At 34.4% G+C, this 22,814-nt stretch overlaps 1 protein-coding gene across 1 annotated transcript; it reads left to right on the forward strand.

The window, feature by feature from the left end:
• The first annotated feature begins 4,336 nt into the window (after positions 1 to 4,336).
• On the forward strand, positions 4,337 to 6,513 carry LOC131168085 (transcription factor bHLH106-like). The gene is made up of 2 exons (XM_058127286.1): positions 4,337 to 4,734; positions 5,314 to 6,513. The coding sequence occupies exons 1-2, from the start codon at positions 4,441 to 4,443 to the stop codon at positions 5,713 to 5,715; spliced, it is 696 nt and encodes a 231-aa protein (XP_057983269.1). The 5' UTR covers positions 4,337 to 4,440; the 3' UTR covers positions 5,716 to 6,513.
• Positions 6,514 to 22,814: the final 16,301 nt, after the last annotated feature.

Consider the following 22,814-nt stretch of genomic DNA (forward strand, 5'->3'; position numbering starts at 1 on the left):
GTTAACACCTTTACATAAAGTCTACATCGGATGCCGACTTCAATAATGCAGCTTGTCCTTACCCTTTCTCGGTTTGCATTCATTAAAATTTAAATTGCTGCACTCCGGACCAAGCATTAAATATATATATATATATATATATATATATATATATATATCCAACTTATACTCGTTTACTGTTTTACATACTTTTATTAAAATAGTATTTTATGAGCACATAATTTGAAATTTAGATTTAAATTTATATAATTTTTAAAATTTTAATACAATTTTGTGTTATGTTTTATGTAAATTTGTGCGATTTAGATTTAAATTTATATAATTTTTAAAATTTTAATACAATTTTGTGTTATGTTTTATGTAAATTTGTGCGTACAAATTCTCAATTTTATTCTCTTAAATATAGAGTAAAAGTATTTGTATTTAGCCCCCACTGGCACAGCGTAGTGGAAATGCATCAGACATAAAAAGGAGTTTGGGGGTTCAATTTCAGGTAGATACACTCACGGAACCAGCGGTACCTGTGGATGGTAAGAGTTTATTATGTAAGCCAGCGGGAATCGTAAATGGCGAGAGTTCTCTATGAGCTAGCAGGGACCGTGGATGATAATGTAAATGTGTGCTGAGAATCGGGTTGGTCGAATGTCTAATTGATGCACAGAAGCCGCGTCCGCATTCGGACTTTGCCTGGATCAGCGAGATCTGGGGGCAGAGGATGTTAATCAGTAAGTTTGGTGTCGCACCAAAGGGATGTTAATCTACTCGAGTAATTTTCGGCATTTCTTTCTATTCAAAAGTAAATAAATAAATATTTTTAACACAAAAATTGTGTGACATGAGTTTATTTTTACGTTACATGTTTCAGGAAAATATGAGTAAAGATGAGATTTTCATGATAATATTTTAAATTGTATAAATTATAATAAGATAATTTTAAGACCCCTTATTGTAAAGAAAGTTCAAAGTTACAGATGTTCGGTACCCCAACTTAAAGTTTTAAACGGATCAGAGTGCACCCACACTGTTTACAGAGTGGTTATATATGGTTGTGGATTTCTCCTGAGTGCACACCTGATTCCGAACCAGAACTTAATAAAGAAAATCTCACTTAATGATTATGTACGTTAATTTAGTTTGGTCGGCCAGCCAATTAAATCCAGTTTTAGGATCGCACAACCCACCAATTAAATCCAGTTTTAGGATCGCACAACCCAATCATAGGGGTAAACATGACTTACGGCTAACAGACATAAGGGTGGTTTTTACAATATATGTTTATACATATTTAATTATGTGTACAGAGTTATTGATGATTTGAAAGATAAATATATGTTTATTTGAAAAGTGTCATTCTTGTACCTAAATGATGATCTAAAGGAAACGTATAAAGAAAAGTATATATATATATATATATATATATATATATATATATATGTATAATTAAATATTTTGACAATTTTAAAATTAAAAGTTTAATTTAACAGTAACAGTATATGATTATTAAATTTTACTGTTATAGTCGATGGTAAAAATTTTATACATAAATTTTTAAATTTACATTTATTTTAGAAACAGTTTTAAAGTTATAGTATTAAATATTGTTTTACGAAATTTTAAAATCTCATTTTGGCCACACACTAATAATAATTTTATTTACTTACTGAGCGTCGTCTTACTCCAATCATATTTTACATTTCAGATAACTCTGAAGGACATATCGAAAATCAGGCATAACAAGCATGCGAGTGGGGATAGAAAAATAAAGATTGATTAGAAATATTAGTATGATATTATATGATTATGCATTGTGTAATTTTTCTTCTTTTGGAATAAATGATTATAATACAGTTAATTAACGTTCTGATTTAGTAATAATTGAGTTTATTTACTTTCACTGTAAATTAATGGTAAAAGTAAATATCTCATATCATTGGGGGATGGGGTATTACAAGTTTATATAATATTGAATCGATTTAAGGTCGATATATAGTTTTAAAGGTTACATATTCAATAGAAACATCCCCTAATTTTTTTGTTATATAATTTTTGAAAAATCTTAGACAAACTTTTTTTTTTTTTTTTTGTATTTGTTTTTAAATCAATATCAGAAAATAAAAAATTATTTTAGAGAGAGCTAAACAAACCCTTTATTTTCTACCTTTTTAGTATGAAACTTAAAAAATTAAACAATATATTAAAATTTTATAATTCTTTAAAAACTAAAAAATAAAAAAAAAATTTCTTCAACTAGATGAACACTTGAATTTTCATAGTTAATCGATGAAAAACTTATTTTGTAACAACAGATAAAAATAAAACACACACACACACACATCTTAAGTCTATTTTCATACTAAAAGGAAAATAAATAGTGAACAATGGGTATAACATTGGCACATACAGAGTGGGAGATTATATAATAGTACAAGTGCCAACAAACTTAAATTGGAAAAGGTTAAAACTAGGCATTGTGTAGGCTTATTAAAATAATAATGTTCAAAATTCATACATGAACCTTGTTGATTGAAGTCTAATCTTTCCTAATCGTATGGGTCATATATAAAATTTCTGTGGGTAGAGTACTTCTCTTTCTTTTTCCGTTTTGTTTTTTTTTTTTACTAGATTGCTAATATGATTATCCAAAAATATTATAGTCTTAGTCATCAATGTAGTTCACATTTAATAAATACAAAAGGGGAAAGAGGTAGGCATCAAGAATAATCCTATCAAGAAGTATATTATTTAGGTACCAGTATCAATTTGTCAAGATGACAAGATCTCCTCCCCATATAAGTTCAAAAAGGTTTATGTGCAAAGTTACCTTTTGGAAGCCAAGACAAATAGTGAAAATATTTAACAAGTGAAATAATTAAAACAATATCTCTAGAAGCATTAGTAGAGAGAGAGAGAGAGAGAGAGAGAGAGAGAGAGAGAGAGAGAGATTAGAAGTGAAACAAAATATTTTTTAGAAAAAGGAAAAATTAGGTAAAGTATTATCTTGAAATTTAAGATAATACACCTCGAGAATTTAAAATTGTTATGTATATGTGTGTGTGTGTGTGTGTGTGTGTTTACTTTTCAGTTCGATCAGATTATAGATGATCCTCCAATCATCAGTTGAACAAAACTGCACACTATTACAAAAACCTAAATTTTCTCAACGTGATTGCTGTTCAAAAGTCAATATCTAACGCTACAGTCCTTTGATGACCAATCCGACTATTCAAAACTATCTTCTATGATGAGTCTTCTATCTGCCGACAAGAAATCAACACGATCAGACGACGAATAGCCCTCCAATCGTCGATTGATCAAAACTGCATACTATAACAAAAACCCAAATTTTCTCTTATTCTTCTCTCTTTCCGCCGCACACTTTTTCTCACTTTTCTAATGGAATTCTATACTCTCAATCATAATTTTGTTTACTTAAATGTGTAAAAAGACCTCTAAAAAAGCCCCCCAAAAAAAAGGGTTAAAGGATTGAATGAGTTTCTCCACATATATAGAAGAGATACCCAAACCCAACATATATACTATTAATTAAAAATAAAAATAAAAACCTAAAACAATTTTCAATTTATTTTTTTACTCAAGGTTTTCAAAATACTTTTTTTATTTTATAAATATAAAATTAAAATAATAATTCTAACTTTAATGGGTGATTTGATAACTACTATTTCTTGATATCTACTTATAAAAGTTATCTTTCTTACTGTTTGCATTATTCCCCTATTTTTTTCGGCCCACTTTACTTCTAATGACCAATTAAAAATAGTTGAATATCAAAATTTATTCTATTTATTCCAAACCTAATAAACACAAATATATTTTTGAGAGAAGTTTTTTAAATTTTAATTTAATTAGATTTTCATGGGTTTAACCAAAGTTTGACTTGCTTTGACCAAAACTGAGTCTTGACTGGAGTGCTAAAATAATTACCCTGCCCAAAATAATAGTAAGAATAATTACAAGTGCATGAATTAAGATGGAAACAGAGGATTTAGTCTATTTTAATTAATTAATTAATCAATCAATAATTTCTAGACTTTTTACTTGGTTCCTGTGACGACGTGGCTGACTGGGATTCGCTGAGGCATCCAAATGATAGTGGAAGACTTCTAGGTACATCCATTTGACCCTACCGTTTTGGTTCCGACGTGGCATGTTTTCATTGGTTCCTTGCACGACCAGTGCTTGAGCCGACAGTAGTCAGTTCTTGGGGTCCACCAAACACGATAACTTGACAATTTCGTTCCCGAGAGATTCCCCGATATTTTAACTAAATATCGCACAGAAACGACACAATAACGATAACGAAAGGGAAAAGTCATCCACTGGTGAGTGGCGAATGATAAAAATTGTAAACCCAGAGAGAGAGAGAGAGAGAGAGAGAGAGAGAGAGGGCGGGTGAGGGTTGGTGACAATAGCAGGCACAGCATGGAGCAGGAACCTTCGCCGGAAAGCTCGAGCCGGAGTGTGGCCGGAGACGGCCTAAACGGCGTCAGATTATATGGATTCTCGGCGGATTACGAGTACCTGGCGGCGCCGATGCGGAGCTTTAGAGGTTCGTCGCTTTGCCCTTGGGATGCGTCGCCGTCAGGAATATTGGAGACGGCGGAGGCTCGAGCGCTGGCTGCCTCCAGAAACCACAAGGAAGCAGAGAAGCGGAGGAGGCAGCGAATCAATTCGCACCTCGACAAGCTTCGTAGCCTTCTCTCCTGTGATTCTAAAGTACGTCTCTCTCTCTCTCTCTCTCTCTCTCTCTCTCTCTCTCTCTCTCTCTCTCTCTCTCTCAAATCTTGTCTCTCTTTTTTGTTCTAGTGTTTTGGAAGCAGTTTTCTTGCTTTTCGAAGCAAAAATTGCGCGAATTTTAGATCTTAAAATGAAGAAAATTAAGTTTGGAACGCTTTGATAACACGCTTGTTTTTGAAATATTGGAAGAACTACGATCGAGCGTCGAACTTGGAAGGTTTTCCAGATGCTGATGAGCAACTGTGTATTTCTCTTTCTCTGCTTTTACTTTAGGGTTTTGAAGGTTGTATTGGTAGTGGAAACACTGGTTTCGAGCTTTGTTTAATGACTTAAATTCTGAAAATTTCGGATCCATGTCTCTTTTTAAGCTTTTAATTGCTCTGAGAAGACAGTATCTGAAAAGAGAAAGGAATATCAAGGCCTTTCTGGTTTGGTTTCTAGGGTTTGTATGTTTGGGAAAGTTGCTGAGCTTTTTCCCATCTAGGATTTCAATTTCAAAATCTTCTCTGTTTGTAATATTAGTTTAATTTAATTATTAATTCATTTGAATTTGCTCAGACGGACAAGGCGTCTCTGCTCGCAAAAGTGGTCCAGCGCGTGAGAGAGCTGGAACAGCAGACCTCAGAGCTCACCCAGCTTGAAACCACCCCCTCGGAGACCGACGAGGTCACCGTACTCTCCGGCGACGGCGCTGGGTCGACGTTCAAAGCGTTGCTGTGCTGCGAGGACCGGTCCGATCTCATCCCTGACATAATCGAAACCCTCAAATCGCTGCGCCTGAAGACGCTGAAGGCGGAAATGGTGACCCTCGGCGGACGAATCCGGAACGTGTTGATTGTCGCCGGAGACGACGAAAGCCCCGCCGACACCGTGTCGGTGCACTTCCTGCAGAACGCGTTGAAGTCGCTGTTGGAGCGTTCGAATTCCGGCATCCTCCGATCGAAAAGGCGGCGCTTTTAACAAACTACTCCTTGCTTTTCCGTGCAACAGAAGAAGAAAGAAAAAGTAGACGAGTTGGTGAAAATGTAAGTAGTAAGTTGTATGTTTGATTTGAACTGTTCAAGTGCATGAGTTCTCTGATGGAGGAAGGGAAGAGACTTAAATTAGGAGCTGTTGCTGATGAGTTTGAATAGAGAATGGAGCAGGTTGGGTGGGGTTTTAGTTGAAGGGTTTTTAGAATGAAGCTTCTAAGAATACAGCATTGAAGAACGAAGACTGCACAAGCGGAGAGAGAGAGAGAGACATTAGTTGTCACAAGAATCAAGAGAGAGAGAGACATTAATTGTCACAAGAATCAAGAAAGATATATTTTCTCTGCTGCATTCTGAAGCTTTTCTTGTCTCAATCTCAAAGTTTCGGTATGAATTCTCAACATTGAACAGCTCCTGCCAAATGGGATCAGGTTTTAACTATATATATCCTATGCAATCTTTGTTTTTTCTTCTTAAAAAAATTCACTCCGACCCCCACCCCACCCTTCATGCATGGGAGGATTGATTTGTCATCCACAATTTCCCATTTCACATTTTCCTTCACCCTGTGACCTCCCTTCGTTCTACTTTATTCATAGACTAGCTAGCTTGGAATGGGTTCATTTCTGATCACAAACACATTGCCCACCTGTTTTACTTTACAAAATTGTTAGGCCAAGATGTGATGGCAATCTAGCTTGCATGAGAAATTCTCGGGATATGAATCTGAGTCACAGTCCATTTATTACAACCTAAGGTGATTGAATGAAGTGCCCATTGTCATCTATAAGTTTTGGTATAATGATAGTTGCTCCATATCCTACAAATAATATTGGACTCAAAAAGTATTAAAATAATGTAGTTGTTTCTCTTTTTCATATGTTATTTTCATGCGCGCCACTATTATGTCATCACCTCACTTCAAAATGAAGATCATCATGTATAAGAAATGTTGATCTATTATTTTTTACGTTTATTATGTGTTCATGACCAAAGATTTCAACTTTAGAATTGAATTTACGATAGTTTTTAGGCAAAAGTTATTATACTTTTACATTACATTTTATTTAAATTCACACAAATTCACATTTAATATCTAAAACTTAAATTCCTATATATGGAGTTAAGAGAATAGCTTATACACACGTTTATATAAACTAGCCACGGGCAAATACAGTATGTATGCTCTGCAATTTTTGAGTGATAATTATTTATTACCTATAAATATAATGTAATTAAATAAATAAATAATTTATTTAAATATGAATATATGAAATAAGTAGAAGACTATTAATAGAGATATCCCCTTCACTTATTAAAAATAACAATTATAAACTTAACAATTATTATTATTGTAGCGGGATAAAATTGGTGATGACCTGCGACCGTAACTCTCCGACTTTCGATAACCTGAAAAGGATGGAAACATAGCAGGCTTGGAGGACCTAGGGTGTACTCTGAGTGATCTCTCTGATGCTTAAGTAAAAGAACGCCTCAAAGGGGTCGAATGTAACAGTAAAGTGGATTAAGAGTGAGTTACCGTGGCTTGTTTGCATCACTCTTCTTTATAGTGGCGAGATTTGACCCTTGGGGTGATCCGTCATTATGGCACGGGGGCGTGGATGACTTCAGAGGTTTAAAGCCCCAGCATGGATCTCTCCCTTTATTATTAGATTAGAGTTAATTGTTTTTCCTAAAGGATTTGACTTGGGTAGTGATTGTTGGGTTTTAATTTCCTTTTATAAGCTTATATATTTAGGACATATTAATTATTTTTATAATTTTATAAAAAATATATTTATTATTATTATTATTCAGTTACCAAAGCTTTTTTTTAAGTGAAAGAATGTTAAATTTGAAAAAAAATTGATGTCATATTCATAAAGCATCAATGACTAAAGAAAAATTTTAAATAAAATAACTTTTACAAACCTAATAATCAAAGTAGATTGGCTAATATATAAAGTGGTTGCAAGGACAATTTGGGGAAAAAAATTTAAAAGCACAATGACCACAATTTCTATGCATATTATTGAAATAAAAAAAGTAAAAAAGAGGAAATTTTCCTATTTTGACACCCATTTCATATTATCTAAAATATTTTCTTATAAATTAATATTAATAAAAATAAAATTAATGACAATATAAAAAAATATTATGTATCTCATAACTAATTCATAACTACAAGAACGAAATTAATATCCTTTAATTAACTCATGACTATCCCACAACTTATAACTCTTTTTATCTATTCATGAAATATTCTATCTCCTCTCTATTACTTAGTTCTTATCATTTAATTTGTTGCATAACACTAAACTAGCTAATTACCCAAAGATAATTGTGGATATAATACATAAGTAGCAAGCAATAAGTAAGTATATGATAAATAAGTGAATCACATTATAAATGTCAGTTGATGAACATTCACCTTTGATATGCCCAAAACAATCTAACTAATAAGGGCAGGTCAACGCCTATCTCGCATCTTCTCTGGATCTGACATTCTGACGAGTGATTAGCTCCAACCTAATAAAGAGGAGAAGAGATCCACGCCAACAGCCTTAATAACCGAGTAATGGGTGCGCGCACTTATTGCTAGAGACCGATCCACGCCCCCGTGCAATAAATTTGAGTTAACCTGCGGTCAACTCGAGCCCCTATAAAAATGGATTTTGAGAAAAAGCAAAGGTAAGTCATTCAACACAATTATATTGTTGCATTCAGCCTCTCTAAAAGCATTCCTCTTACTTAGGCATCGGAGTGATCCCCCGGAGTACACCCCGGGTCCTTCAAGCTTTTCTTTTCTTCCTCTTTCAGGTCAACAGGAGTCGAATGAGCATCCCTACTATTTTTACCCCGCAACAACCTCTCTTGAAAAGTTCTCTACTTTTTCCTGACACAAAATTATTAATCATTGATATGTATGAGGAGTCATACTGTATATTTACATTATGATTATCTAACGAATGAGCGCAAGACAAGCAACTATATAAAAAAGAACAAGACCTCGGACAAACTTGGATATCGTGACATCAGAGGATGATTATTGTGATAGTTGAGGGATTAATGTACACTGAATGCCTCAAGGTTAAGTTCAGAGATTTCACACACCTTTTAACTAGTTGGTTCATATTTGAAAGGACAAACTGCATTTAAGTTTCCACTATGAAAATTGAAAGAAATAAATTCCTTAGAGATTAGTCATCCTAACATTTCAGCGGTATAATTTTCTTAGAAGAATTCAAACTTATTCAATTGCATTATATTTTTTATTTTATGAGATTCATAAATGAAGACCTAAACTAGTTAGAGTATGAAATTTTAAAAATCAAATTCCTTCCAACAATTTGAGTTCACGTTGTAAAGTGAAATTTATTGAAATTTCTAAAACCTTAAACAAATGTTTTTCAAAAGAAAAAATTAGAACCCAAGTGTGAAATTTTAAACTAAATAGCTTTAACCATTTTTATCTATGAATAGTACTTGTGAATAAGTTAGTATACTGCAAGTCTGCAACACAATGCAATTCCTATTTCAATTTTTATGTCACCAAATCAAATGTAGGTAAAAGAAAAGTTCATTATTTTATTTTCAATTTCAATAGATTTCAATGGTCACAAGTTCATGCCTGGTGACACTTAACCTTATTTTCCTTTTTTATAAACCTTGATTAAAATCACAAAGCTGTAACACTGTACAAGATAAAAGTGTGAATGGTGGAATAGTGAGGAGGGGGGAGGAATGTCAAATCAAAAGGGATCAAAGAGACCAAAAATGGTTTGGTTAGGAGGACATGAGAAGTGATCTCTAAGATTCTTTGTCCCCTATTCTCCACAATATTATTCAAGCTACACCTTGCCTATACTATATTCTTCCCCCACCCCCTCCTTCAAGTCAAACCAAGAATGATGCAATTTTTGGACTCTTGCAAATATTCTCATGTCAAATCCACTGCTTTCCAACCACCCTTTTGGCTTACTATCCAAGTGGGTTTCACATTTCCTTTTAACAAAAAATATTTTAGAAGAAACTTTTTTATTCTCATTCTTTAGAGATTACTTGATCAAATACTCTTTGTCTTAAGTTGTCAATTGTACTCTTTGCCTAGGAAGTGAGAAGAGTGGACATTTGAGTTCTATGTGCTCAATATTATATATGGGCATGTGTATGTATATATATGTATACATATCAAAAATATTTCGCAAACATATATAGTCACTCATGCGTTGTTGTCATTCTTCCCTACTTTCTTTGTCGTTTTGTTTTCTTTTATGGTACTTAATTCCATGGCTTCCTCTCCTTTCTCAACTCATTACACATTGAGACGATGAGCTACAAGTGGGCAACGTCGACGCAATGGGCCCTGCAATAGTGGGTTCAGGTTAATGTTCAGGAGGGTAAGGTATGGGGCAGTTGCCATCAAATTGAAACATAGAGATTCAAAGAGTGACACAAGCTTTGGCATTGCGAAAAAGGTGACAATGTCAAGTTGGAAGCCTACACTGAAAGTGGCGGAGTCCGCAAAGGATTCTAAAATGAAAAGCAAAGAGGACTCGACTCATGGTAGGGAGAGAGGCGAATGAGGGAGCTCATGGAGGGTGACTATTCCTATACCCTAATAAATAAAAACTAAATTGAAAAAGCAAAAAGCATGCTTTGTGCGTCAATGGCCTATGAATATTCCCAATGAAAAAACTTCTGAAAGATAGCATCACTTTAGTCTTAATATTATCCTACATGACATCCGTGGGGTGAAATTTAGGCTAATTTTATTTTCTTGTCTAGTCTCTATAGATGAGAAAATGTTCATAGTCCAAATATTAGTTATTGCATTCAATGGAATTGTGTTTCCTGTTCTTACATGTAAGAATTACAATTTCGTTTCCAACTCTTTCCCAAAGACAATTATAACTCTAATTATACGATAAATTCATGAGAAAAAAAAAAAAAGAACGTCTTTCAAATCGTGTCATGGGTATATAATAATAAAAACAATGAATAATAGCAATAATAAAAATAAAATTGTACTAATTATTATTATAAAATCACAACAACAACAACAATAATAACAATAATAAAAGTAACAACAATGGGGAATAATAAAAGTAACAAAAATCATATTACAACTGTAATGAAACAAAATGGAGAACTTACAAAATTCATATGATCAGGTGGCTACTGAATTTGTGAATTACTACTCCCAATTACTTGGTACTGAGGAGTGTCGCTCCAAGATAAATGTTCGGGTGGTAAAAAGGGGTCCTGTCTTGAATGACTTGAGAAGGAATGAAATGACGCAACCTATTTCAGATGAGGATATCAGAATGGCTTTGTTCAGCATAAGGGACGATAAAGCTCCAAGGCACGATTGGGTTCTTTGCAGGTTTTTATAAAAAGGCGTGGAGCACTATTGGTTATGAATTCAGTCAAGCTGTGAAGGAATTCTTCTAGAATGACAGATTACTGAAGCAAATAAATCATACATGTATAGCCTTAATTCCAAAGACTTCTCATGCTTGTTCAGTCAATGATTATCGTCCAATATTATGTTGTAATGTAGTGTATAAAGTTATTGCTAAATTGATAGCAAGCAAAATCAAACCATGTTTAGAAGATCTGATAACCCCAGCTCAAGCAGCATTTGTCAAAGGGAGAAACATGGTGGAAAACATCTACCTAGTGTAGGAATTAATAAGAGGACATAAAAGGAAAAGAACATCTACAAGATGTCTTCTGAAAATTGATTTGAAAAAAGAGTATGATTCGGTATCATGGGGTTTTCTAGAAGATATGCTGGTAAATCTAAACTTCCCTGCTGAAATGATCTAATGGATAATGGAATGTGTTTCGACTACGTCCTTCTCTGTATCATTGAATGGGAGGATGAATGGATTTTTTAAGGGGAAGAAGGGACTGAGACAAGGTGACCCATTGTCCCCACTATTATTTGTAATTTGTATGGAGTACCTGTCAAGACTCCTCAAATCTCTTGAAGGTAAATTTAAATTCAAATTCCATCCCAAGTGTGATGAGCTCAAGATATCCCACCTAGTTTTTGCTGATGATCTTATGCTTTTATCTCGGGGTGATGTTGTATCTGTGGGTTACTTATTGGAATGCTTGAATGAATTCTTCTAGTGTACTGGTATGTCAACAAACAATCTAAAGTCCAGCCTTTATCAAGTTGGAATGAAGGATAGAGACTTAGAAATAATAATGAATCAAATGGGAATCAAGCAGGGTGAATTCCCCTTCAGATATCTTGGTGTTCCTTTGCTGTCATCTAAGCTGAATGTTGCTTATTACAAGCCATTGATTGACAGAATTGTTGGTCTGTTAAAGGGTTGGCCCGGTAGCACTTTGACTTATGTAGGGAAACTAGAGATAATAAATTCAATTATCCAAGGCCTAGAGTGCTTTTGGCTTGCGATTTTTACAATCCCACTAAATGTCCTAAATCAAACAACCAAGTCGTGCAGAGTTTTTTTGTGGAATGGTAGGAGAAATCCCTTGGTTGTCTGGCAGGAAATCTGCAAACCAAAGGAAGAGGGTGGGCTGGGAGTGCTAGATCTCAAGGTGTGGAACAAAGCATTACTGACGAAAGCCTTGTGGAATATACAAGCCAAAAAGGATAGTTTGTGGACGAAATGAATCCATCAGATTTATTTAAAAAATTCTGGAATTTGGGATGCTGCAGCAAAAAAAAGAAGATTCTCCCCTGTTCAAGAGCTTGATTGAAATTATAAATCAGTTACTGCAGATTTCTAGGGGTGTGGATGCAACCAAAGAAGTGATGAATGAAATAAAATGCAGCTCACACATGTATTTTGAATTTTGGAGGGGAAAGTCTCAAAAAATGACGTGGATGAAATAAATATGGTATAATGGGAATACATTGAAACATTCATTTTGCCTATGGTTTGGTTGGAAAGGTAAGCTTCTAACTTGTGATATATTACCATAGATGGGATAGATCAGAGATGCACATTCTGTATGGAGGATGTAGAGACTCAAGACCACCTCTTCTTCAGCTGTAAATACTCAGCCGAGGTTTGGGGAAGCATAAGGAAGTGGTTGGGAATTAAAAGAGCAATGAGTACAATTAAGGCTACGGTGAAATGGCTACACAAAGAAGAGAAAGGTAAGGGGTTTCGTTCAGTTGGAAGAAGGATTGGATTAGCTACCACGGTATACTTTATTTGGCACTTTAGAAATAGGAAAAGATTTGAAAACTATGTATTACCCCCTGTGGAATTAATTAAAGTAATCCAAAGACATATCTATAGGGTGATTTTTGATAAATTTGATATGTATTCAATTTGATATTGTAGAGCATGTTGTTGCTCTTGTAATATTTTGGGCACATTATCTCTTGATTGGTCATTTTGGCCCCCGGGTATGACCGGGTTTTGATGTATGGTTTTGAATGCGTATTCAAATTATCACACTTGTATCTACTTGACCTGGGTATGCTCAGAATAGTTATATATATACAGTTGATCAATACATTTACCCATTTGATAAAAAAAATAATAATAATAATAATATTATTATTATTATTATTATTATTTTTCAGCAACTTTGACAATTAAAAAATGCTCAATATTGGTTGATCTATTTTTCTCCCACATATCTATTGTTCATGATTAGACTCATATTCATGAAAATCCAATACGAATCCGCCTTCGAATATGAATCGTCAACTTTATCAAATTAATAGATTTTGTTAAATTAATTAAAGATGAAACATATTCAGCTTCTATAAATCATGAATTTGATCATTTTTGAAAATCTAATATCAACTCACCAAACAAAATCAAATATTAAATAAATTTACTTTTCGTAAATCTTTAAATTGATTTTTTAAAAAATTTGCCATTCATTTTGTCAAATCAATAAATTTTGTCAAATTAATCCAATATCAAACAAACTTAACATTTACAGTTCATCTATCTGATCTTTATTTTTGGGAGCACGCTCTTTCATACCTTGAGTCCGAGGATCTAATTGTAAAGAAATTGAATCAGATATTTTACTTCATTGCAAAAGGTGATTGATTTTTGATTGCCCAGAAATTAAAAATACACAAAAGTAGGTCTTCTATATTTTGTTCCAAGGGCATTGCAGGCGCGACCCGATGCACAGAGAGAGAGAGAGAGAGAGAGAGAGAGAGAGAGAAGGGGGGGGTGGGTGGGGTGGGGGGCAAGAGGCAGGACGTGGTGTCAGGTGGAGTAAAAGGATGGTGTGATAGAGAGACTCGGAGGGGTGGGAGGGGGACAAGTGGCGCTGTCGGGGGCCGGCAGACGTGCTCTGCCATCCGCCGCTGCCTGCCGCCTCGCGTGCCGCGTTCTCGGCCCCCCACCACGCCATTCTTCCATCATGACTGTCCTTCTTCCCTCTTCTTTCACTTCTCCTTTTTTGTTTTTGATATTATTATTAAGAAAATATTTCACTTTCCGAATCTCGAGTTATTTTCCGGCAGCCAACTGTTGTGGGCAAGCACCGGCCGGGATATATATAGTCGGAGGATCCTCAAAAGTCGAACAGTAGCACAATAACGGAGTTGACGAGGTAGTCCTAAAATAGAATTAAAGTTTTGAGTACATTTAGTTAAGAAATTAAAGTTGAATTTTCTTATAAACGAGGAAATCATAATTCCATCTTCATTCCTACGTCAAACTTTTTTTATGATAAAAATATTATAAAAACAACAAATAAATATATTAATTGTTACAATTATAATAAAAATAATAACAATTAATAATAATTACAAAAATAATATATTTATTATTATAAACATAATATTAAAAATAAAAGGCTAAATTAATAATTATTATTACTTTAAAAATAATAATTATTATAAACATAATAAAAATAATAATGGCTCATGATAATTATAATAATATTATTTTAATATTATAAAATAATAACTACAAGAATAATAATAATAATAATAATAATAATAATAATAATAATAAAGAGTAAAATCCAATAATACCCCCTCCACTTTTCTGAATATGACAATGCACCTCTTATGTTTTGAAAAACTACTAAAGAACCTTCTGAAATTTAATTTTATTGACAAAATGAACTCTTCAACCATTATATATGTGAAAAAATAATAATTTTAGCCATAATAAAATGATATTTTCATAGTGAGACCTATTTAATAAATTAAATTAAAAAAAATCGATCAATATAATGTTTTGAAAACTAACTAAACTACTCAAAGACCTAATTGATTTTCATATTAACTAGTATATGCGATCTAATTGTTTTAGATCAATCAATTGAAATTAGTAAAACAAAAAAAATAATTGCAATTTTAATTTTTTTAAAAACATATACGAAAAAATAAAATTACTAATAAATCATAAAAATACCTAGTAATTATAATACTACAAAATATTTATTAGATATAATTTTTATACACCCAAAATTGATAGGAATACTCATAGGGATGGATAGTTATAAGACCAACATTTGATGTCTCGTGTAACCACCCTTAAGTTACCTACCCCCCTAAGCTTAATGGTACGGTTACAAGAGAGCTACTGTTGATGTCTTGCATAATCTCTCTTAAGTTACCTATAACCCCCTAAGCATAATGACATAAAATGTTAAGCTGAAGGAGGGTTTGCCTCCACCGCTATAAAAAGGGATCCTAGGAGGAGGTAAGGCATATCACTTATACTCACTTTTTCTACTGTTGCAATTCAAATTCTCTCAGTAGTCCCTTACTTAGACATCAAAGTGGTCCCCCGTGGTACACCTCGAGTCCAATCCATTCTTATTTGATCTTTTTTAGATGGTCGTGATCGAGGAACAATTCATGAAGGTCGTTCAATTTTCAAGCACCAACAGTTGGCGCCGTGTGTAGAAATTCTTTTGAGAGGTTTTTCCAATCCTTGATCAAAGCTACATCACACATTTCGAAGTTAGAATCGACAATGGGTGACCAATCACCCCAATCCATACATTATGCACTAAGTGACAATTCTAGTGTGATGAGAAGTGAATTCCTTGTATTTCAGAAAAGGTTAGAGGACTTGTTCACTATAATCCTGCAGCAGAAAAGAGATCATAAGGAACCTACTCCTCATCCTAACCAAGTACAACTCGATTCAAATGAGAAAGTTACAACTCCACCAGAAGTCGCTAATAGAGCTTCTGATCTTGCAAATAAGTTGGAGGACATGAATAGCGTGGGCATTTATGAACAACAGTCACACGAATTTGAAGAAAAATTCAAAAAAAAAAAAATGATCAGTTGGAGAAAATGATAAAGGAAGCTCATAGCAACCCTTCCACCAAGGAGTCCTTAGTCAAATCCTTAGATCCACCTTTCACTAAAGAGGTAATGGATATTCCCCTACCTAGCAAGTTTAAAATGCCAAATATAGGAGGGTACGATAGCTTGTCTAATCCTATTGATCACTTGGATACCTTTAGAGTGCTAATGTAATTGCAAGGTGCACCAGATGCAATCATGTGTAGAGCATTTGCAGCCACTCTAAAAGAGAATGTCAAAGCGTGATATCAAAACTTGAAGCTTGGTTCTATTGGATCTTTTTCCAAAATGGAGCAACATTTCGTTAGACACTTCATCAGCAATTGGAAGACAGCAAAAACTTCGGCTCATCTGGTGAGCCTTGTTCAAGGAGAAAGGGAAACGTTAAATAAATTCATGCATTGTTTCTTCAACGCAATCTTGAAGATTCAAAACTTAGATCACGGAGTGGCAATAGTAGCCCTGACAATGACTCTCTAACCAGGAGATTTCCTAAATTCACTAGAAAAGAAGCCTCCGATCAATATGAGAGAATTGATGGCATGTGCCTAGAAATACATCAACTTAGAAGAGGTGATGACTGCAAGAAGGAGCTGAATCAAGTTGAAAAAGAATGACCCAATTGATGAGCAAAACTCATGAGACCTAAAGACTGGCTCAATAGATGAGAACCGCTCATGAGGCTGGAAGACCAGCCCACTTGATGAGCATAGCTCATGAGGCCCAAAGAACCGACCCAACTTATGAGCACGGCTCATGAGATCCGAAGAACTAACCCAACTAATAAGCATAGCTTATGAGGCCCTAAAACCAGCCCAAATGATGAGCATAACACATGAGGCCCAAAAACTGACCCAGTTGATGAGCACGGCTCATAGGGCCCTAAAAATTGGCCCAACTGATGAGCATAGCTCATAAATCCTGAAGACCAGCCCGAATTGATGAGCATAACTTATGATGCAACAAAGGAGTGAGCACAACTCACCTATAATGGCCTATCTGATGAGCACAACTTATGAGGCCACAAAGGATTGAGCACGACTCACCCATTATGGCCTATCTGATGAACACAGCTCCTGAGGCACAAAGGAGTGGGCACGACTCAACCATAATGGTCCATCTGATGAGTATAGCTCATGAGGTTATGAAAACTTGCCCACTTGATGGGCACAACTCATGAGGTCGAGTCGGTTGAGCTAAATCACTCGAGGTCCAATTCAAATTATAAATCTTGAATAGAAGAAATTTATTTCAAATATTCGAGAGTGATGGGGGGGGGGCAATTGTTACACCCAAAACTGATAGGAATGCTTATAGGATTGGACAATTATAAGACCAATATTTGATGTCTTACGTATCCGCCCTATTACAAAAATAAGAAAAAAAGAATTTTTATTTCTTCACACAAAAATAAAAAATATATATAAAATAAATAAATACAGGAAAAATGTACATAAATGCAAAGATATAGGAAAAGTACATTGGAAAAATAATAAAAAATAGGGGAAAAATAAATTGGAGGTGGGCCAGCAGTCTTCAATCACATCAAACCTACGAGAAAGGAAAAACATATGCTCAAATCCAAAGTTAAATGGGACAATTCAAATAAGATTGCTGATTGATGAAATTTAAAGTTAATTGAGTAAATTAGAACCAATTACAATTTAATTAGACTTTCTCAAAAGCTTATAAATAGTGAGCATTTTAGAGAGTGGAAAAGCATTCACAGAAGCAAGAGAGACAGATACTATATAGTGACGGATACAAATATAGTGTGAGAATTATAGGGAGGAAGGCATTCAAATAGTGAGAGTTTCTTGTACAGAAGTTTGCATGCTGTGAATTAGTAGAAGTGTTATACGGTCGTAGCCCGGGGAGTATATATATGAGCCCCACAACGGATATACAATATAGAGTCAGAGGGGGGTGAACGGTTCTTTTGCATATTTAAAATTTCTCTACAAAATAAATGTCTTGGCATGAAGCAAGCAGTTATATCACAATAGATTAAATATAAAATGTGCACAAGACAAGTAAATAAAGAGTAGGGAGAGAAAAGGTTATCACCGAGTTTTAACGTGGTTCAACACCAAGCCTATGTCCACGCCTTAGCACCAAACCAAGGATTCCTCAATCCATTATAAACGCTCTTTCTTTGGCAGAGCAAGCCTCACAACTTGGGTACACAACCCTACACTCGGGAACAAATCTCTAGACGCTCACAAAGAGCCTTCACTTCGATTCACACAGAAGCTTCACCAAGCGGTTCACAAAGAACCTATTACAACGAAGATGATATACAAAGAAACACTCCTCAAATGAGCTGATATGAAATGCAATCAAATCCTCACTCTTATCTCTCAAGGAATGATTCACACAAGATTAATGAGCAAGAGAGGATTGAGCACTTTGTGGGGGGTGGGTTTTAATTTATAGTTTTTTTTTTTTATGAGGATTCCTAGTTATGTGGGGGGGTCTTGGGGATGTGAACAAATTTAGGGTAGTTTGAGAGCTTATGTTGAGTTTCTCATCATGTAATTTTGTTAATGGAAACAAAAACTTATAGGTGTCCTTTTGGGAAGCATTTGGGATATGCAGTTCAAAGATTAGGAGTAACTAGTGTCTTCCTCGGGCTCAAATAGTGGATTGGGATACTAGATGTGCCACTCTGCAGTAGGGTGGAAAATCTCTCTAGGTTTTTGAGTCTTTCTATTTGCTTGGAGTCGTGACAACAAATGTGCGTGGGGGGTTTTCTTCAGTGTATGGACCTACTTGTTATGGATATAGATATTTATTTTGACAAGATTTTTTTGTATGCTTTTGATCTTCGTTTCCCTAATTGGGTCTTAAGTTGGGAGTTTAATGTTGTTAGATCTTCAATTAAGGAGTTGGGAGGCTCCTGTATTACTTCTAAGCTAGTGTTTGGAAGATTTATTTGGGGGTGTGGTCTTCAAAATTTTCCTTTGTCCAATGTTAGGTTGATTTGTTGGTTGGTTGGATAGGTTTCCATGTTGTGTGATTTGGAGGAGGTCTTTCTTAGTTTATGACAAGAGTTCTATGTTAGGCTAGTCTCTAATAATTGTCCTCTTATTTTGGATTCTTCTATGATATTTGTGTTTCTTGTCCTTCTTTTTTTGTCCTTTAACAGATCTTGGAATAATTGTTTATATGAGGGGTGGGAGAGCTTTAGGTTTATGAAGAGGTTGGCGTCTTTAAAGTTGGCCTTGAAAAGATGGAATAGGGATGCCTTTGGTGATGTGTACGTTTGAAGGTCTAATACTCTGAGGGAGTCTTGAGGATATTGATCAAGCAAAAGACTTGGGTAAATATCTCGAAGGATTTAGTTAGTATGGGATTTTCTTTTAAGAATGATTTTGAGGCTTTGCTAATGAAGGAGGAGATAAGCTGGTAATAAACAGTTAGGGTTTAAATGGGCCAAATTCAATATATGCAATATTGGATTGGAGAACCAACGAGAACAAAGCAATATAGAGAAACTCTAAAAAAATATTACCAGGATAAAAGTTAAACACAATTCAACTAACCTTGAACCTTTGCGCACATACATGGGCTCCTGTTTTGTACTTCATTTCCCCACCTCATCAACAAAGTTGTATCCTCTTCCAGACACAAAGCCCTAGCCTCTAATTCCACAAACCGCTTCTTCTAAGCCTCAACCTCAGCAAACCTTGAAAAAAAAAAAAAAAGCTAAAATTTTTATAATTCTTAGAAAAATTAAAAAAATTGATGAAAGGAAAATGGTTTCCACAACTAAACGAGCCCTAAGTCTTCCTCTATTTTGTATATACTTTTCCATTAAAAAAGCCTATTTTCCTTTTCAAATTCTTTAAAGCGCACATTTCCAAAATTTAAACTTATACCTCCAATATTAGTGTATTAGTTGTTCAATATTTTTATGAATTTTATTCAATGATCCTAAGCATTAATAAGGGCCAAATGATCTAGGGATTTTTTCACAAACAAACACCTTAGTTCTATCATAGTGAATTTCTTAGAGTTTGATAGGTTGAATTTCTCTTGAATTCTACTAAAGAGTGTTACTAAAAGATTACAAGCTTTTACTTTTTTTTATCCTACCTCAGTGTAGATTATCAACTCAGATTTGTTGTCATATGGAATCATTCATTTTCTTTCAACCAAGCCCATTATCTATGCACATAAGCCCCTTTCAGCAATTGAAAGTTTCTTCCACTTCTCTCTTTATTCGAGTGTGCATATTATTATAGATGTACCAAAATATATGTTACTCTCCTTATAATCCACTTGGCATGCACAAGTGCTTTCGTTTGTTATATTTTGGATAATAGTGTTTTCCATCCAAGTGTTCCTTTTTAAGTTACAATTTGCATTGACAGACATTCAAGGGGAACTTTTGGACGTGACCCTTCGGAAGCTATACGTATTAGAACAATTTATAAGTTTCACCTAATTTCTTCAGAATTCCTAAATCCTTTTAATAGCTAACACTCTTACTACGAACCCTTCTAGCATTTTGCATCAACACTAAGATGTTAAACATCCTTGACAGCCTATGCAAGAGGTGATCACGCTTTTTTTAAAGCTTAAAATACAAGGAATAGCCAAAAGAGAGCTTCCTCTACATATTTTTTCATTTCAAGAATACAAAATCCACCTTCTCCATAAGCTATAGATTAATTACGTACATCTTTGGCTTATGTCTTTTGGACTCTTAACAGGTACTCCCACATATAATACTATGAATCCCCTTGAATATCAGTTTGAGACAAATTAGCGATTAGTATGTAAAGGAGAATGCAATTAGATCTCATAGATTCGTTTACTAATTGGAAAAATTTTGAAAATTATACTTATCTCAAGTTCTTATCATCAATGATCCTTTGATTCGCTTAGTGGGTATAAATCCTAACTTGTTTTCCATGCCTTTTGATGCTCAGACTACAACTTTCAATGCCTTCATAATAAATGGAGGTTTCTATTTTATTTTTATCTTCAATGTAATCTATTTGATCGGGTTATATACCAATGTTGAAATCCTTCATTTGGGTCTTCAAGAAGTCAATACAAACTTGAAAAACGTTTTTATAAACAAAATGACCTACAAAAACTTCTTCACCCAATAGATCAATATAGATAGGGAGGGTACTAACCAACATAGGTTGTACAGTTTTATCTTCTATATGACATAAAAATACTTAATAAATGAATATGGATGGGGACCTTACTAACTAATGTAGGGGTTCAACAACAAAAGGATGAAATTCACATTCACAACAAAGAACCCTTCTTGCAATGGATGTGCCAAGGTCAAACAATACAAAGAAGCTTGCATGCATAAGACCCGTGTAAACTACAGACATGTATTTACAAATCAAGAATAGAAGATGAGAGATATATGCTCACATATTGAGCATAAATGGATGAATATTTATAAATTGAGTATAGGTAGATGGATGCTCACAAATCAAGCATAAATGTTCATTTTAGGATTTGAGATGAAGTGGGATAAAGTCCACAATGCCCTGATCTTTCTTAAATAATCTCCTAAATCCTAATTCTAAATATGTTGCACAATCAAAAAGCTAAGTACAAACAAAAGACAATTCACGTAAGTTGACATCCACATGGAAAAAGAATATGCCCCTATCTCGAAATGGTACAGGGGGTATACTCTTAGGTTATATCCTAGAGTAAGAATTTCCATCATCAATTATGTGAGGTTACACTCTAAACCCTAATAATCGTAGGCTCCTAGTTTGGGCAAATTACTACCAAGATATATAGGCTATGCAAGTTTAGTTGTTTTTGCGTTCAAAGATAGTCAGGTCTCTAGCGCATCCATAGAATAAAAGCCTTATTTTTATTCCGGCATATCCAACCTTTATCTTTTGATTCACCATACAAATACTAGGAAAACTATCCAAGCATGCCTTATATTAATTAGTCTACAAAACAAATACAACTATAAGCCGCCCCCCCCCCCCCAAAAAACATTTGGACTTTCATAAATATATTTTGTAGTGTTGATGTTTAATTATTTCAAATATATTTTTTGAATGAAAGTAAAATCGTATGTATGTCTCTTCATTTATTTCATTATAACTGAGTATGAAACTTGGTGATATAACATTATTTCTTTCAAAAGGAGTTAAATTTCTCAATTCGGAGATGATATCACATCTCAAAGGTTCATTTGGTAAAAATGTAGGGGATGACAAAAGAAATAATATAATTTTTTTGGAAAACATAAGATGATACAAGATGGGTTGGAATAATATATGATGGGAAAAGATTTTATAAAGTGCTTTTGCTATAATAGTCAAGATATTCTTTATTTTATTATTTTATTTTTTTTATAACCCAGGGCCTCTAGCCAGCATCGCGCCACATTGGATACTAAGGTACGACACTAAACTCGGGGGAGGGGGGGATGAAAGCTGCCCGCCCATTGACATACTCCTGGTAATTCATAGGCGTAATGTAACGCCCCGAACCTGTCAAGTGGGGCCCAAGGTGTTATGAGACCAATTAGGTGTCTTTGATACCATTCACGCAGCAAAACTAATTAAACAACCTCAAACAAAATACCAGAGTTCTATATGCATGCATATATATATATGTACAAATCCATAAAAGAGTATACCAAATCCTTCATATTACATAACCAGGCAAATTTTAACATAAAACTGTATATAAACCTGTTCTTTTAACCACTCACAACTAAACCCCACCCCAAAGCTTTCTAAGCTCGATCACCTGAAGGACCTGAAAAGAATAATAATTTGCCGAGGTGA

The sequence above is a fragment of the Malania oleifera genome, chromosome 11 (assembly GCF_029873635.1).
Source record: "Malania oleifera isolate guangnan ecotype guangnan chromosome 11, ASM2987363v1, whole genome shotgun sequence".
NCBI classification, from domain to species: Eukaryota; Viridiplantae; Streptophyta; class Magnoliopsida; order Santalales; family Ximeniaceae; genus Malania; species Malania oleifera.

Excerpts from the sequence above, each read along its gene's own strand:
- LOC131168085 (XM_058127286.1), top strand. The coding sequence starts at position 4,441 with ATGGAGCAGGAACCTTCGCCGGAAAGCTCGAGCCGGAGTGTGGCCGGA. Across the intron at positions 4,735-5,313 it reads TTCTCTCCTGTGATTCTAAA|ACGGACAAGGCGTCTCTGCT; the intron begins GTACGTCTCTCT and ends GAATTTGCTCAG.